The 17,309-nt window shown below is 39.9% G+C and overlaps 1 protein-coding gene across 1 annotated transcript; it reads right to left on the reverse strand.

Moving 5' to 3' along the window:
• Positions 1-783: 783 nt before the first annotated feature.
• On the reverse strand, positions 784-12,372 carry slc23a1 (solute carrier family 23 member 1). The gene is made up of 14 exons (XM_028467334.1): positions 12,215-12,372; positions 11,788-11,928; positions 11,358-11,515; positions 8,656-8,744; positions 8,515-8,582; positions 8,253-8,434; positions 8,053-8,173; positions 7,825-7,981; positions 7,205-7,352; positions 7,024-7,129; positions 6,579-6,708; positions 6,361-6,504; positions 1,590-1,685; positions 784-1,521 (listed from the first exon to the last, which is right to left on the reverse strand). The coding sequence occupies exons 1-14, from the start codon at positions 12,230-12,232 to the stop codon at positions 1,274-1,276; spliced, it is 1,806 nt and encodes a 601-aa protein (XP_028323135.1). The 5' UTR covers positions 12,233-12,372; the 3' UTR covers positions 784-1,273.
• Between the last annotated feature and the right edge of the window lie 4,937 nt (positions 12,373-17,309).

A 17,309-nucleotide genomic window follows, 5' to 3' on the forward strand; every position in this document is an offset into this window, starting at 1 on the left:
AGTCCAATCGGGAGAATAGACCCCTAAGTGGTGAGGAATCTCTCGCTGACTTTTTGAGCCCTTCATGCACCCTTTCCGCAAGTGGTGATCTCTGCAAACTTAGTGTGAGGAAATTACCCACAGTTCATTGAGTTATGATGCATGATGTATGTAAATTTGTTTAAAAAAAAAACAAAAAACAAAAAAACATGGAGGGTCCAATCATTGTTGATGCCGCACAAACGATAAAGTTCTCATGTAAGTACTGTATATTGTATATAAAACACCCTTCACCAATGAAGGAAAAATTAACGGTATATTTGTTTATTATCTCTTGGCAAGTTCATGTCTTTGGGGGTGTAGCTGTTTAATGCAAGCAGTCCATTCTAGACTGTTCACACACTTCCAAAAAACTGGTCAGCTTTTCCTCATTCCTGCTTTTGCTGACTATTGTTCTCTGAGAAATATCACTTGATCAAGCCTTTTCTTACATTCCACACTACAAAATAAGTAATCAAACTACGTATGATTGTTGTTGATATCATATAAAATCAATATCGTTATCAGCCAATACTCAAAGTGGCATTATCGGTATTATATCAGAAATCAATCGGTACATCCTACTAAGACGCATTTTAGTCAAAAGTTTAATACTAAATCAACATTTGCAATCAAAATAATACTGACTCCCTGATCCAGTTTGGGTCAGCCACTTATTCACTAAAAATCAGTTAGAAAATGTAAATAAATTAAAGAATTGATGCATAAGTATGATTGAAACCCAATGAAATGACAAACCAAACCTCAACATATAACAATTTATTATAACTGAAATACAGAGATACTTATTTTAATTTAAATTCAACATTAAACATTTGTACACAGTGGTAGATGTTGAAGTGAACCACTATAAAGCACTAAACTGTCTTCTCAATCTCCTTGGGGTCTCAAAACCTTTATGAACAGTCAACCTAGTCTTTTTGTATGAAAGCCTGCACTACGCTACCTGGAAGAGAAACTCAACTTTTTACTTTGGAAGCATGTTGTTCTCTGACACTTCTGCTCAAATAAAACTGCTGCTTTATTGTATTATATGATGATTCCTAAGCTAACTAACATTCCCTTTACACTCAGCTGGCTGTTGGTGGTGAGAACACAGATTGTGTCAGGACATGATGCGATCAGAGCTCAATGTGTGGTAGTCTTGGTTGATAATTTAGTTTTAATTTGTTGAAAAATTTCTTAAATGTTAATTTATTTTTCTACTTTAATGAGTGCCAATTGGACAGTAGAATTACACTGCAGTGCTGTGCAAGTTATCTAACCCGTCCCCTTCCTTGACCTGTTGTTCAGGAGTAATAAGGTCCTGTTGTGTTTGGAAACCTGTAAATGTTGGACTGATGGGAAATCGTTTGAGCCAATGTGCTTTTCTGATTATGCCCATTCCTATAGGAAGGTCATAGGTCATTGAAACAGAAGAAGCTGGATTTGAAGAAGAAGCAGAAGAACTCCACTCAACAAGGCCTCTCTCTTCTTTGGTGCCTAAACATATAAACAATGTTAATGTCCTCAGATAACAATCCAAATAAGCACAACATGTGTGGACATGCCTGGAATTGTGTTATCAAGACAAAATGCCAGGAAACCTCCAACAAACATCTCAGTGGACAGAAGAACAGTGAGGATCTGATCCAGCTCCGCAACACCTGAAAACAGCCCAGATCAGACATATATGTAATAGTGATATGGCTTGGCTTGATTTTGAGTTTCTCTCTCTCTCTCTCAAAGTTCAGACTTCTCCTGGACAATGAAAACCGACCTTTAGAAACACCTGACTATATACTGTTCCAAGATCACCATCTGGTCAAGACCAACACAAATCATGGATATCCAAGCAAAGTTTCCAGCCTCTCAACAGTGTTTCATTGCAGAGTAAACCACAACTCCCCTCTTCTACACGAGAGACTTCATTTCACAAAATCTTGACCTATTCATAGTCCTTCTCCTAGCCCTCCTTGGCCATTTGTCATCTCCTCATTGGTTGGAGTGGCCCCCAACCTGTTGCTGGCTCAGCTCTTTATTTATCCGAACTCAGCACTTTCAACGCTCACGCTCGCCTTCTCCACAGATGTCCTCTTGAACGGCCCTCCAGGTCCTGCAAAGTTCAACCTGTGATTCACTTTGTATCCACTCAACCTGCAGCTCCTTCTCTTTCCTTGTTGAAGAGTTTTGATTTTTTTTGTTTTCATTAAGAATCCCAATGAGCTGGTACAGTAGTAGCCAGCTTGTCTACTTGGGTCCACAGTGACAACAATAAAATACAAATACAGAACAGGCAATCACATCATCTTTGATATTTCACATTACAAAAACAATTAATAATATTTCCAATAACAATTTTTTAAGATACACATTTAATAATCCCTCATAAATAAAATAAGAAATAGATTTTTTTTTAAAAAAATCATCTGAAAACAAAACAGAACCACTCAACATAGAGCTATTCTAAAATTTAATTTAAGTTTCTTTTTAAATTCCTGTTTACCTCCATTGCGACACAGATACTAAGGCAGACCAATCCAAATAGTTAATACTCTGTAGATAAAAACATCAAGATAAGACATCTGTTTTTGGGTGAGGCACTTTCAGTTGGCCATTGCTACACCCTGTAGTGCCAGTCATGGATAGAATTTTGAAAAACTATTTCCTTGCATGAGAAGTCTGGTGTTTTGATGATCAACATTGATTTAAAAGGGGGGGGGGGGATTATGTAAAAATCACTTTTTCAAGCTTTACATCATGTTGGTGGGTCATTCCCTCCTGAAAAACATACCTCCAGTGTTGCTCAGAGTGATTCACGTATTTTTGAGTAATCTTTGAATCGCCTGCCAGCAGCCATTTTCCTGCTGTTTTGTTCGAGGGGAAGAGGCCCCTCCCATGTTCTCTTCCTCAGTTCAGCCCACAGCACCCGCCTCTGCAGATTTAGCTTTTAATTTACTTATTTTAAATACTTTTGTAAGAAACCCCTGCCTTATGTTGTCTGTACTCATTTATGTATGTATTGAAATATATAAAAAAAAACTTGCTCTGGTGACGGCCGGCTGCTTTGGGAGCACCGTTTGCTCCTCTTGGGTGAGTTTTACGTGTAGTTGCTCTTCTCGCTGCTGCGCTGTGCGCACTGGGCACTCACGTGTTCTTCTCCTTCCCCAGTGTCAACGCAGCTTGGATTGGCCACCGACAGCGATTTGTTGTAGCCATCAGAGTGGGATGTTTGGGTAAGCAGCATGCCTCGCCTTTTAACCCATCTGGCTGTGCCTCGTCCGCCCTAATGCCTTCTTCTTTGTGTAGTGAGGTGCTTTGGTAGGCGCATTTTGTGCACATCTTCTGCGGAGGCCGGGAGCGCGCCTCTGTTGGGGTCTTGGGACCGGTGCGTCTCCTGACTGGTAAGCTTCTGGTTTCTGCCTGGCGCCCTTAAAATTAAATCCCTCTGTCTCCTAATTTGGTGCATTTACACTACAGCTGGACCAAACTACACCTTCCGCGTCTGCTGGGGATACGTCTTGACCTACACCATTCAACGTGCTGTGGCGCAACTCCTCCCACCTGTGCTGTTCTGGATGCCTTAAAAACAGTAAACATCCCAAGCTTGTCTTGGAATTTTCTTTAACATCAGCTACCAAAAAGTTTCTGGGTTTCCGAGAATTGCCCAATGTGTAAATATTGTATATTTTATCTGTCCATAACTGGTATTTGATTTATTTTGCATTCTGTATTCTTTTGCATGTTTTGTATTTTGTTTGGATTTGAGTTTGTTGTGTTTAATCCATCTACACTATTTTAAAAGACATGATCACTCTTTTAAAGAAATCTGTGAAATAAAAACCTGACTTGTTTAAAGGTCCTGTCTCTGCCCCATTATTAAAAGGTAAAATGAACCTGTCTGCCTTTTGGCAGGGTCCTAGGCTTACCCTAGGTGAACAATAATCAAGGTGACATAACAGTAATCTTTGCACAATCTGACACAAGAGAGGTCGAGCAACAATGGATGCACATTTTGTAGACATACCCACTGCTCTTCCCATCTTTAAGATTATTTGATTATTATGACTGCTAAAAGAAAGTCTGGAGGTTGGGGACATTGTCGGTCACCTGGGAGGGCTGTCTTGCTGTCTGCGGGCCGATGGGTGGTTCCGGGCACCCTAGAGGCTGCTGTAATACATCAGAAGCGTGTCCTTGGTATGTCTCCTTCTCACGAGTCAGCTGTCGGTCGGTCGTGCGGTGCTGGGCAGTGTTGACCCGGGTCTCGTACTGTCTGGTGGGCTGCGGGGCCTTGGCTACTGTCCTTGCACCGTCTAGAGCTGTGCGGCCCTATTGGATGGCGGCTGGTTCCCAGTGCCTATGAGGTGCCCTCGGGGGTTGGCTGGTTCTGCGGGCTGGCTGTGCTGGTTTTGGCAGGGATCTTCCGGGGCGGACGGCGCCGGCAGTGCCCTTGCATGTGCGGTGGGGTGTGACTTGGGTGGTGCCCTGCGGTACTTTGGTCTGCGTATCCACCGCGTCGGTGCTGCATGCACCAGATACCGATATAGCGGGCTGTCTGTGGCTCTGGGAGGGTCCTAATTTTGACAATAGCTAGGGCTCATCGTGCTGGCGACATAACCTATTGGAGGTTTCTAATGTGTTATATTTCACAGCTAACAACAACTGAACGGCAATGCACATTTGCGAACATCCATTATACAACTACCAGAGTCGGCGCCAGGCAGTATTAAATGGGGGGATATTAAGAAAACTGCGGGGGGCACAAAAACACTCCGTTCAGAGTAGCATCAACTTCCGTTCAGCTTTTACTGTGTGCACAGTGTGCAGGGCTGAAAGAAATAGTAATAGTAAATGAGCATTTAACAACAACCTAATGAATCCGTGCACCTTTTGTTCTTTGATTATTTTGTTTCAAAACCAAATTGAAAAAACGGGTTGGTTTTTTGGTTTTATTCATTTAAAACCAGAAACAGAAAAAGGTAAAAACTAAACAAGCGGCCTTTTTCTGTTTTCTGTGTCCCTCATTTCTTATGATCAACTTCCGTGTGTGTTGATGGCTGCTTTTTGCGGTATTTATAACTTGCAAAATATTTTTTTTACTACCCTAAAAAAAGGTGTATTTTTTTTTGCAAAAATGTCAAATGGTAGAAGTTCTAACACCTATTGTTCCTCACACCAGCCTCACAGTTAATAGCCAGTCACCAGTTTATTTTGATACTCTTTGGACCGGTACACTGCAAAACAAAACTCCAGCATGAGCAGATTTTTACGAGCTAAAACATCCACAGACTGAATGAAAACATGAGCAGGACCAGAAAACTGCTGAAATAAATCCTAAACAGTTTTATTGTGTGAGGAGACCTGGTCCAGGACCTGGGGAGGGAAACATGGTGTAGCGTCCGCTTCAGTGCTCGCTCTAATTTCTCCATAAATATCACACAAACAGAAAAAGTTTAAAAAAATAAATAAATAAACAGAAAAATGCTGCTTATCTGGTTTTTGGTTTTTCTGTATTCCTGTTTTGGTTTTAAATCAGATAAACAAAATAACCACACTGTTTATTTGTTATTTTGATTTGGTTTTAAGACGGAATAACCAAATAATGAAGGGTACATGGATTCCTAATGCTATATAAACACAGCCACAAAAATAAAGTTAGCTCGCTAACATACCTCTGACAAAGTGGTCGCTACAGACACGAGCATCAGCAGACTCTGCTCCTCCCAAAAACAGTAGTAGGTTTAAAATCCACTTTGTACGGCACTGTTCTGTGAGCTTTTTACATTTCTCACCTTTGTGAACAACAATCTTCGGTATAAAATATCTTTCCTTTTTCTCGGTTAGAACGACTGGATCAGCCGTAAACTCCACAAAACATGGGCATTTTGATTATTTCAAACGACAGATTCTCGGGCTTCCTGCCTTCCCCCTGAATTTAGCGGTCTCGCTCTGTCGCGATGCAGCAATCTGAGTGACTTCACATGAATCAACAGAGCAGGCCATAGACATATACTGTACACATTCTATTGGCTGATCCTAACAACAGCTCTAGGGTACATTCAATAGCACAATGTAGAACAATTACACCACAGTATATTATATCTATGGAGCAGACTCCCGTCCGCAGTCAGTTGAGATAGCCAATCAGATGTCTTTGATTAATAAAAAGCTCCCCTTGTAGTGGGAAGAGTGGGGGACACAGTAGGTCAGCTAGGGGGGCACTGCCCGCAAATGCCCCCCATGACACCGACACTGCAAATTACTCTGATATTCAACATTTCTACCACGGGTATTGTAGATCTAGCTAAACATATTTACATACCCATGCCCTGACAGGCTCACCTGTGCTAATGGAGTTGGGGTGGGTATGTAGGTGCGCTGGTAATGTAAGACCAAAAAACATTGAGAAGCCAAGGACAAAAAGATTTCTGGAAGAGTTCAAATCCACCAGCTGCAGATTGGACAGACCAACAGCAGTAATCATACCTGAGAAAGCAAAGAAACCAGCTGAGGAAACTCAGAAAGCTCAATATGACAACATCTGATTATTGGAGACTCACCAAACAGTGTGCAGAACATCCCACCTAGGATTGGGTCTGGTAGTGAGGCAAACAAAGCTGTGAACTTTCCAACTGATCCCAGGAGAAACATGATGCCTGCTCCATACTGCACTACCCGCCTGCTGCCGACCTGTGCAAAGGGTCAACAAATCTGACAGTCCTACTTTAAAAAACCTGTCCTCCTTTCATGAAATTACATATAATTATAAAAGAATTAAAGTGAATTGTACAAATTGAGTGTTTGTTTATAAGATTGACGGTAATGTATTTTGATTAAATATACATCACGTATCAACTATTTGCGTTAAGCTGTGACAAAATACTTAATTTGATCAGTTACTAATCCATTGGAATGGGATTGGGTTTATTTCTTCAGAGGCAAGAACACAGACTCTTATGCCTTTTTCCACACAAAAGCTATTCTACAAAAAGTGAGCCTATGTACCTTGGTTATTCCAAGCACGCCAATATTTGGACTGGAGGAAGTGGAGCCATTTCCTGTCCCTAAAAGACCAGCAATGATGCAGCATACACCTTCTGTAAATATCCCTCTGGTAGGAACAATTTAAACAAACATAAATCATCATCTACAGAAACAGAAACTGATTTTGCATTTTGCATCTCACCTGTTAATGGCATGGACAGGAGGATGTGGAGCTCCAGACAAGCGGGCACAGGCATAATAATCACCAATTGACTCCACAATACCTGCTAGAGTTGCACTTAGCATTCCCAAGACCCCGGCAATGGTTACTACAGGCAACCCCCACTGACCTATCAGAAAATAATACATTTTGGCTTAGTGTGAAGCAGAAGAAATTATTCATACTTCTGCTAAGTGAATAATATACGTTGAGTATCTTTGCTGATTAGCTGGTTGCTTTTAGATGATAGGCCTTGTGTAATGGAGGTGCCTGGCTCAGATGATCCTAAACTATATGTATTCTGCAGTCTTGTTGCTGAAGGTTCTGTATATGGGGAACTTATATATTAAGCACAGTGTCTGTGCCACAAAGACTTACTCCTCTCTGTTTTTATTTTATCGAGGGAGCTTGTGAGATATTTAATAATGTTTATTAATCGTCTGCTATTCCTGTTCACCAAGACAACCAGGGGATTCAGAGCATATAGACAATTAAATATCCACTCATGAATATCCTTTACTAGAAAATAAAATATGATTAGCATTATCAGAAATCATTATCACCATGACCTCATTGAGATGGGTTAGCAGCAGTTGTCTTACAGGGGTAAGGAACCCTGAACCAGGGAGCTGAGGTCAGGATGTCTCCCCGAGCATCAGTCCGTCCCTTGTGCCCATATCGGTTAGGGTCACTAGGCAGCAGGTCAGATAGAGTCAGGATGTAAGACACCAGCCAGACCAACATGATGGCTAAAATGATCTGCAAACATTTTTAGAGGTCAGAGGTTTATATAACCAATAAATGTGGCATTAACGTTAGTTTGTATTTACTGGAAACATCTTGAAGATTTGGACTCTGGTGTATCTAAGGCCTTTTTTTCTGCTGTACATTGGAACCCGTAGTGACATTGTCCTCAAGTATTGAGCAAATAGCACAATCAGCAAGATACACCTGTAGAAAAAGAGATTGGGAGGTTTATCTGACTCTCCGTGTCTGTCTTTCTGTCCATCTGTCTATTATGGTGTCTTACAGTGCTGACAGCCCCCAATGAGACCCGGCTCTCTCGCCAGCAGTTGAAAATACAGACAGTCCAATCAAAGAGACAGTCGGTGTGACAGTGAGCGGGCCGATATATTGCAGCAGCAGACCAGGTAACCCACACACGCCAATCAGTACTTCCACCAGACTGGACATTATGATAGCACCTTGAATCTGTAGAATCATTACACACTAATCAGTACACTTGGACATCCACACACACCCACACACACACACACACTCACACAACATACTTCTCTTATGCGAGGCTGCCAGATATGTGATGTTTGCAGTGGAAGACTCCAGTTTCCATAAATTTCCTCTATTACAGAACAACCAGATGTGTTAACAGTACTAGTGAAAAGAGTAAAATATCGTCCATGAAACAGTCTCACCATCACTAGGACACTTCCACCGGTCCAGACTGAGAATCGCCTGAGCAGGAATGAGGAAGGCAAGTGCACTGGCTTGAAAGAGAGGAAGCCTGGACACAGACATACCTGTTAGTGTTACTGTCTGCGTTAAGCCTTAACCATGCTGCTGCGTCACGTTGATGCAGTAGCTACGCGTAGCCCTCTGCATTAATGCAGACCCCTATGCCGTAGCCTGACGTGCAACTCCCAAAAAGTCCTGACTACGGAGGAGGTACCCAGATGGCGTACTAACAAGCCATGTTTTTGAGAGCTCCACAGAAGACCGCACAATTTGTTGATTGAAAGTGTTTTATTCCATCCAAAATGTATCTATCATTAAATATGTAAATATATAGCATGTAATATTATTAAACCTGCAAAACTGCATATGACGCCGCCAAAAACTAAGAAGATTTTTTTGTAGAGGGAAAATGAGCATGGCTATGCTATGGTTGCAGCAGCCTTGTTAACAAAACATAACCGCACTGTTAGACACCTGTTGAAAAGAAAGTCAGCAGAAATAGAAGACACTCATGTCTCCAACAATGCTATTTTTGGATAAAAGAGTTTGGATAAAAAGATAGGCAGCTTGGAGACTCAGCTAGCAGACGTAAAACAACAAACGTAACATAACAGTGCGATGATTGCTAGTTTAGCCAAGACTGTACAATAAGTACAGTTAAAGGAGTGCAAATTGAAAGTTTAAAAACTGGAAAAGCCTAACAGACATACTCTGAAAGAGAAGGAGTGAAAGAGCAAGAACAGTACACAATTAAAAATGCAAGCAGTGATAACGGGCCCTGAACTTGCCGTGTCCGTCGAGGCACGAGGCGACCCGTTCCTACCAGCCGCGTTCAAAGCCAAACTTCATTCTATATGGTACAAGGTCTGGTTGCGGAGTGGGGCATCTGTCTCCTGTGAACGTCTGTGTTGGGCCGGTGATATTGATAATGTTTCATAAAATGTAGTTATGCTCTATAATAGTGTGGGTTGTGCCTCCGCTGTGGGGTGGCAGAGTCCTTCAGGGGAGGCGCGGCGTACGAGAAATAAATAAACCCAAAAAAATTGTGTTAATCTTTCTCAGAAAAAGCAGAAAAAGAAAGACGAAAAGTGTCTGTGACAACCTGTCTCCAGGTATTTCCCACTTTTTTCTGCTGAATACATATGTACTGTATCTATCTGGGTATGAAGTAGTATTGTTGATTGATCCTTGTACAACTTTTAAAGGTGCAGACTGCAACTCTTTTATAAGTGATTTTTTTTGTCCTATTTGCTAAAATTGTCACTATGTAAGGACAGCTTTACATGAAACTAGTAGTTTGTGTTAAAAAAAACAGGCTCATTGAGTCCCCCCTGCTGCTCCTACAGCCTTTGGCAGATTGCCAGAATGCACCACGACCGAGCAAAATGAACCAATAAGAGCCAGCATGTTTGATGGGCTGTCTGACAGCTGTTGTTCTCAGGCCCCGCCCCTTTCCCGGAGCTAGAGTGCCGTCTTTTTTCCAATGTATGGTCTGGAGGAGTAGAAGATGGAATTGGTGACTTTTCTGCTAAAAAGGTAATTAGGTCAGTAGAAAGCAGGGGTTTAGTTGCTCTTTAAATCAAAACCTTATCAACTTTACCCACTGGAGGAATGAGCTAAAATTATTTGGCAAATATTTATCTCATATTCGTGGCAGAAATGCCTCTTGACTTATTATTAAGATATATTACTCAGTAGCTACTTCGCGTTTTCTATAATCTGTAGAAGTGTGAACACTGCCTTTTTATTTATATGTTTAGTATTTTGGTTATTGATATAATATTTAATAATAATAATAAAATAAGTCTTGACTATGCAGAGCAGCTGACTGCAATGGCTGTAAATGAACTGCTCCAAACCTCATCCTGTATCATTGCTTTTTCCAGTCTACCGGTTTTTGCAGAGTGGCACAAGTGTTGTTTTTACAATGGAGCAAGTCAAAATTGAGCCAAAAAAAAGTGGCAGGGTTTTATTGATTCCAACACGTGGCACCTCGAAATGTAGTCCAAGCACAGACAAAAGTGTTTTCTGTAATTACTGGTACTCTGCCGTGTGTGTGTGTGTGTGTGTGTGTGTGTGTGTGTGTGTGTGTGTGTGTGTGTGTGTGTGCGTGTGGTGTGTGTGTGTGTGTGCGTGCGTGCGTGCGTGTTATTGTATTTGTAGGATGTAACTTATTGACAACAAACAATCACCAACATGCTGCGAAGGCTACCAGAGGACTACAGACACAACGTTATCTTTAAAGTCTACAGCTCGATCCACAACAGTGTTACACTTTTATACTTTGTTTGCTTTTTGCATCTGTTTATATTGAAGAATAAAGCGCACATTTTGAAATCGCTGTTCTGATGTTTGTCTCCAACACCATACACACATGAATAGATAAAGTATTATTCCCATAAGAAATTGCATTTTAAGATGCCAAAGACATAAAATACAGTTTACTGTGACAGAAAGATAAACAAGGGTTTTTATGCCCCTCTGAAACCACACACACACAACCCTCTAGAGGCATGCATGGCTGTAAAATTACACATGCACAACTTTTGTTAGTCAACCACTACGTCACGTTGACGCCATTGCTACAGCGTAGCTCCTGACGCAGTAGCATGATTCAGGCTTTATGGATCACACTTGTCGGTCTCGCTCACTCATCACTTACCTGATGCCCACAGTAGTTTGGATAAGAGTCGTAATGCCCACAGTCGAGAAAATGGTGCCGATGAGCTGACTGACAGTGCTTTGATCTTGACCAACACACATGGCCTCAGCCAACAGAAATGGCACAGCCACTGTTCCACTAAAACATGTCAGATAATGCTGCAGGAGAGTCACAATAGGCAATAGTATATGTTCAACTGAATGACGCCACCCTTTGAGAGTTATCACAACACAAACTGAAAACAAAAGCACAGATGAACATTTTCTCTGTTCCTGCAAATAAAATACTGTAGCTGGTGAGTCAAGGAAAAACATCAGCTGGAATGCCAAACTGAAACAAGGATATCAGTAATTCATCTCAGTAACCGATCCATCTCAGTTTGAGCACAGGATTAAATTATTAGAATAAAGACCACCTTTGAAAGACTAACCTGTAGTCCAAGTAAAATGCAGAGATACCATGGTGGAACATCTTCAATGGTGTAGATCATGTCTGTTTCCATTCCACCCACTTTCCTGGGTTTTTTGATATCTCTGCTTTCTCTAACAGGCTGATTTGGCTCCTCCGGTTTCTGGTTTGAAAGGCGGAAACAAAAAGTAATCCTACAAAACTACAATGATATATAATAATATATACTAGAATATGTATCATGACACCAAGAGAAAAATAGAAATAAATGTCAAAAAGCAGACCTTAAAGCTTGAATAGGTACCAATTGTAATGAGTATGCTTGGACAATGTTATATAGTATTACATTCATAACAAACTGTTCTGTTGAAAAAAGAGTCACTGCATTGACAGACTAACATCAGAAACACCTTTCTTAGAAACTGCAGTAGTACAGATAATAATGTTACCTGTTGACTGTCCTCCATTTTAGTCCTATGTCTTGAAGATGAAGAGGTAAAAACTCAGCAGAGAGAAAGAATATTCAAGGGTGAAGTCCAAGGAGGTGGCCAACAGATTATTAACCAGCACATGGTTAATAATCTGTTGGTAGTCTCCTTAAAGATGATGTCTGGAGTATCTGAGAAATCTATGTTCATGTATCATTCTTTTGAAATGCAAAAAATACCTAACTAGTCTTTTACTATGGTCTACTGCCAGTGGTCTATTGTATACATTATTTGTAAAGAAGTCCCGCCGTCGTCCTATAGACCCCTATACAAATGGAGGACGCCCAGCCAATAGGCTTCAACTTCCTGTTTTAGAGACTGTCAATCAAAGTGAATGTGGAACTGTGCACAGTAACACACCGTGCGTCACAACAGCAAACAGGTAAATATGATTTTGGCTCTTACCTGACCCGTAGACCTATATCGACGCGACTCGATGCGACCTTGTTATGTTCCGTGATGCGTGTGCAGAAAAGTAGAGGCAGTGTTTTGACAGTTTAATGGGATTAAACAGTCTGATCAGAGGTGGAAAGTAACAAATTACATTTACTCTGTTTACTGTATTTGAGTAGCTTTTTTGTGTACTTCCACTTCTTTGAGTGCTTTCTAAAGTCTCTAATTTTACTTTTACTTAAGTCAATTTTGTTTCAAGTAACAGTACTTTGCTACATTGGAAATAGATTCCGTTGCAGAGTAAAATTAATCCCGCACGCTTGTCCCACACCTGTTTCCGTTACACAAATTACAATATTTAATTTCAAGTAAAACCATATTTTACATCAGTCCCCGGGTGTTTACTGGTGAGTGCAGGCCGGGGGCTCTGCACCACCTCATCCTCCCTTCCACCGGATCACCTCTACCACCCTCCCACAGCACCTCTTCCTCCCGGGGCGATCCTGCCTATAGATCTCGCTGGTCTCTGAAGATCCTCTCCCTCCAGAGTCTCCAGTGCACCTCATCCTCCAACAGTGCCAGATAAGCCACTGTGTGTCTTTATGCATTGTGAGTGCGTTCCTTTTTATAACAGCTACAGGTGTTGCAGCCAACTGATCAGCAGTTTTGCGCAATGATCATGGGATTTTAATAACAGTTATTATTATCAATATAAAACTGTATTTGTAGGTGTGCACACGTCACTCTCTAATTTTTTCCTCCTTCGTTTTTGCAAATACATCCTTCATATATGATATGTATTGTGAAATGTACAAAGTTGAATTATTTCACACAAATGTATCAATTTCACAGAACTGTCTTTAATTTCATCCTTCTCCTGTTGGGGGCAGAGTTTCCTGTTTCTCATGATTTTGTGAGTACGGCAGGGTCAGAGCTGCCGTGGAGGTGCGCAAAAGTTCCAAACATAAGTGGCGTACACTTTCTTTTTCTTTTACGTACGCAGCATTTATAAATGAGCCCCCTGAAGAATGGTTCTGCACTGACACAAGCACTATTACCTCTCATAATTTCATTTAGCAATTTTTGAATGTTGTTTTTTATGTTTATGCACAATTTATGCATAATCAATGTAATCTTTTCATTAGACAGTTTGTTTTAAATGTATAGATGCATACAAAGTTTTTGACATTCCACCTAGAATGTTTATAGATTTTATATATGCATTTCTTGCTTTCAGAGATTCCTAAAGATAGGAATTGTTCATGGTAAATGTTTTACTGGATGCTCTGACACATTGGATATATTGACACAATCACTTGCCTCATTGAATTGACATCATTGACATTTATTTTATTTTATCCAGGTTTTATCCAGATTAGCCCCACCATGTCTTGTTCTCGTGCACGTTATTTTTAAATGGTGTTCTTTAATAATAATTTTTTAAAAAGAACCTAGTTTGATCTTTATAGACGTTTTTTATTGCATGGGAGAGATACCCCCACCCCCAATTAAAAAAAAAAGTAACAAAGTAATTTTTACTCGAGTTGATTTTTACACCAGTAACTTTACTTCTACTTCAGTAAAATTTTATCAAAGTAACAGTACTTCTACTTAAGTAGTTTTTTTCTGTAATCTCTTGTCACGGAAAATTTGCGCTTGACCTCATTTGGAGACATGATTTATGCTCTGGTTGAATGATGGAGTCCAGTCGGAGCATTGATGATTTTATAAAAAAGGTTTATTATAAAATTAAATAAAAAGGAGTAAAAAAGAAGCTTCCATCCTGAAAGAATGAAAGGCAAAAGGCTCGTGGCAGAGCAAATAGGCAAGACCCACTCTAACTAACAGTTTCACAGCTTAAGCTTTTATACAGATAACAGAAAAAGTTCCACCCTGAGGTGAGGAGAAGGACGGAGTCAGATGCCCAACAGTGGAAACGTTTGAGGATGATGAAGACGTGTATATTATGAGGAAGATTGGGCGCCACTCTTATCTATCCTTGATAGTGTGTGTTTTCGTGTGTATGGCCTTCAGCAGAGACTCTGTGTTGCACTGAGTACAATACGATCTGTACTGTTTAATCTAACATGACTCAGCTGTTCAAAAGTGCAAAGAGTAATGCAGTCATCATGTATTAAAACATGACAAATTGTACACATGAACACACATTTGACGATATTATGATGAATATAAAAATTGCCATAACACTCTCCACCCCTGAGCCTGATGGCAGTGGGCACAAAGTGATGCTTGAAGCGCTCCATCTTACATTGTGGTGGGATGATGCGTTTGCTGAAGGAGCTGGTCCAAGTAGACAGTGAGCAGAGCCCTCAGGTGTTGAATTTATAGAGCTTGTTTACGCAAAAAACAGGGCTTGAAAGTGGTGTCCACCACTTCTTAAGCAAAGGTTGTGATTTATAAAAATAAACATAGAGTGAGAATGTGCGCACTCATGTGCTAATGCATTCACACCGAACGTGGCACGAATTTTAGAGATGCAGGCACCGCATGAAAGCTTCCGCAAGATCGAAAAATGTTTTCCCCATATTCGGTTCATATGCGCATCTGAAGCAAAAATAAAAAAAGCCACCAACCAGATTCCCTTTCTTTTCACCATCAACTATGGAGCACCCCAATAAAATTGATGCTCATCTCCTTCTGTGGAAGCTCTAGAAAAAAACTGGTCGTGTTGTAGAGCTCCGGGAGGTCACACACCGCCACAATTTTTTTCTCCTCCATGCTAAAATGGGTGAAAAATATTAATTAATTTGCTCAATTAATTTTGCTGAGTTAATAAAGTTATTTATATGAGAAGAGGAAAAGAGTTTAAAATTAGCTCAAAACCTTAAATAAGTTAGTATTTAAAATATAGCAAATTTCTCTTTAATAAAATTCAGAGTGAAAATATTTAATTTATGTATGGAAATAATATAATATAAAAGTATTTGTTGAGAAATTGTTCAATTAAAATTTTAATTGCAATATCTATAATTAATATAAACATAAGGAAAATAATGTCATGTTTTAAAAGTAGTAGTTTGGTTAATGCCTAATTTTACAGATTACTTATCTGCATTGATTTAGTAAAAAAAATAATAGTTTAAAATATACTTTAATCTAATTAAATGTGCTTTCCTGAAATTGTGTTTATTTGTACATACCTTGTTTGATAGAAAATTTTGAATTTATTTGAATTGTATTTTATGTTCAAAAGTTTTTCACCTTTCTTGTAACTGGAAAGAATAGAAGTAAGAACGAGTGAAACCCTGAGTCTGCCCGTTTACATTACATTTTACGCTGTCACGGTCTGAGTTTACCTCAGTGAGATTATAACCCTAACCCTAACCTAATCCAATAAACAAATAAAACACGTGGAAACATCAGAAGGGAAGAGTTGGACACATGAAGATTAACAGCAGAGGGGATTCCTTGGGACACAGTGTGATGGAAGGCAAGGCAGCCACACACACTTTCTACACACATGGTCTATAATGCCTGAGGAAGGCCAAAGAGAGCCAAAATGTCGTGCAAATAATGACCATTAAAGGCAAAATATGCCTAATTTTTTAAACCCCTGCCACCTTTTGGGTTATTTTGAGTTTATTTTTACCCTAACCTAACCTAATCGAATAAACAAATAAAACATTTGTCTGTTCACTTTGAAAACAAAAATGAATTCTTATTTCTTTAGCAAAATAAAAAATAAATTCCAGTAGTGTGCATGTGCGCGCATGAGCATATATACAATCTCAGTACGATGCTCACTCAGTACATGACAACGGTAAAGCCAACGGGGGCTTCATGGTGCTTTCAAGTACACCTCAAATCACACCAACAGTACTGTGCAGTGTTATTTACCAAAAAATCTACTTGTTTTCAGGACATTGCACCAGATTCTTGTTCTAAATGCCCTCAGGTACCTCTGTACCATGGCTGACGACCATGGCACACCTGCAGCTGTACCATTTGTCATCACATTTGGTTACAACTTCAAACTGGACGATACCACCAACAAAAGGAGCGTTGACTGCAAAGTCTGCAGTACATGAATCAAAGATTGGTATTGCAATCATGTTTAAAGGGATCATATAACTAATCAGTATTGATAATGTATGCTAATAGATAAATGAGTGATAAAAATATAGTAAATGCTTTGAATTTCTTAGATATAGCTGTGCACTATCCTTAGGAGACCAGATAGCAGCAGATACAGAAGGCTCATTACAACCAGAAGAGACATAAGTACTTGAGGCTTGACTTGGACGCGTGACCAAAGACTTGAGACTTGACTTTGACTTGCAAAAAAAGACTTAAGTTAATAATGCTGCATGCAGTAACTTGATATTGATTATATTATTATCATCACTCTAAAAAATTAGTCAAGAGCCGCTGCAATCAACATTCACTTACTTGACAAAAAATGGGCCACACAAATTTGGATGTTTTTTAGATTTTTGACTCGTAGATCCTGAGATCCTTAGCTAGCCACAAGTGCCTTCTTTCGTCTGATAATTTTTGACATTTTTAAGTCTATAAAACTCCAAATGTTAGTCACGGTTTCACCGATTGGTACAGCCAAAATCACTGCAATAATTCACAATTTTCTTTCGAAATTCGGGATTTGCTTGCGTGCATGCCCTTTGTTTACCTGCTGAGTACCTCC

This window comes from Gouania willdenowi, chromosome 14 (assembly GCF_900634775.1).
Source record: "Gouania willdenowi chromosome 14, fGouWil2.1, whole genome shotgun sequence".
Lineage (NCBI taxonomy): Eukaryota > Metazoa > Chordata > Actinopteri > Blenniiformes > Gobiesocidae > Gouania > Gouania willdenowi.

What these genes read in the sequence shown, in the direction of transcription:
- slc23a1 (XM_028467334.1), bottom strand. An exon ending in GTGGAAGTGTCCTAGTGATG is followed by an intron (nt 8,583 to 8,655) that starts GTGAGACTGTTT and finishes GTTCTGTAATAG; the next exon opens with AGGAAATTTATGGAAACTGG. An exon ending in TCTTGATAACACAATTCCAG is followed by an intron (nt 1,522 to 1,589) that starts GCATGTCCACAC and finishes TTATATGTTTAG; the next exon opens with GCACCAAAGAAGAGAGAGGC.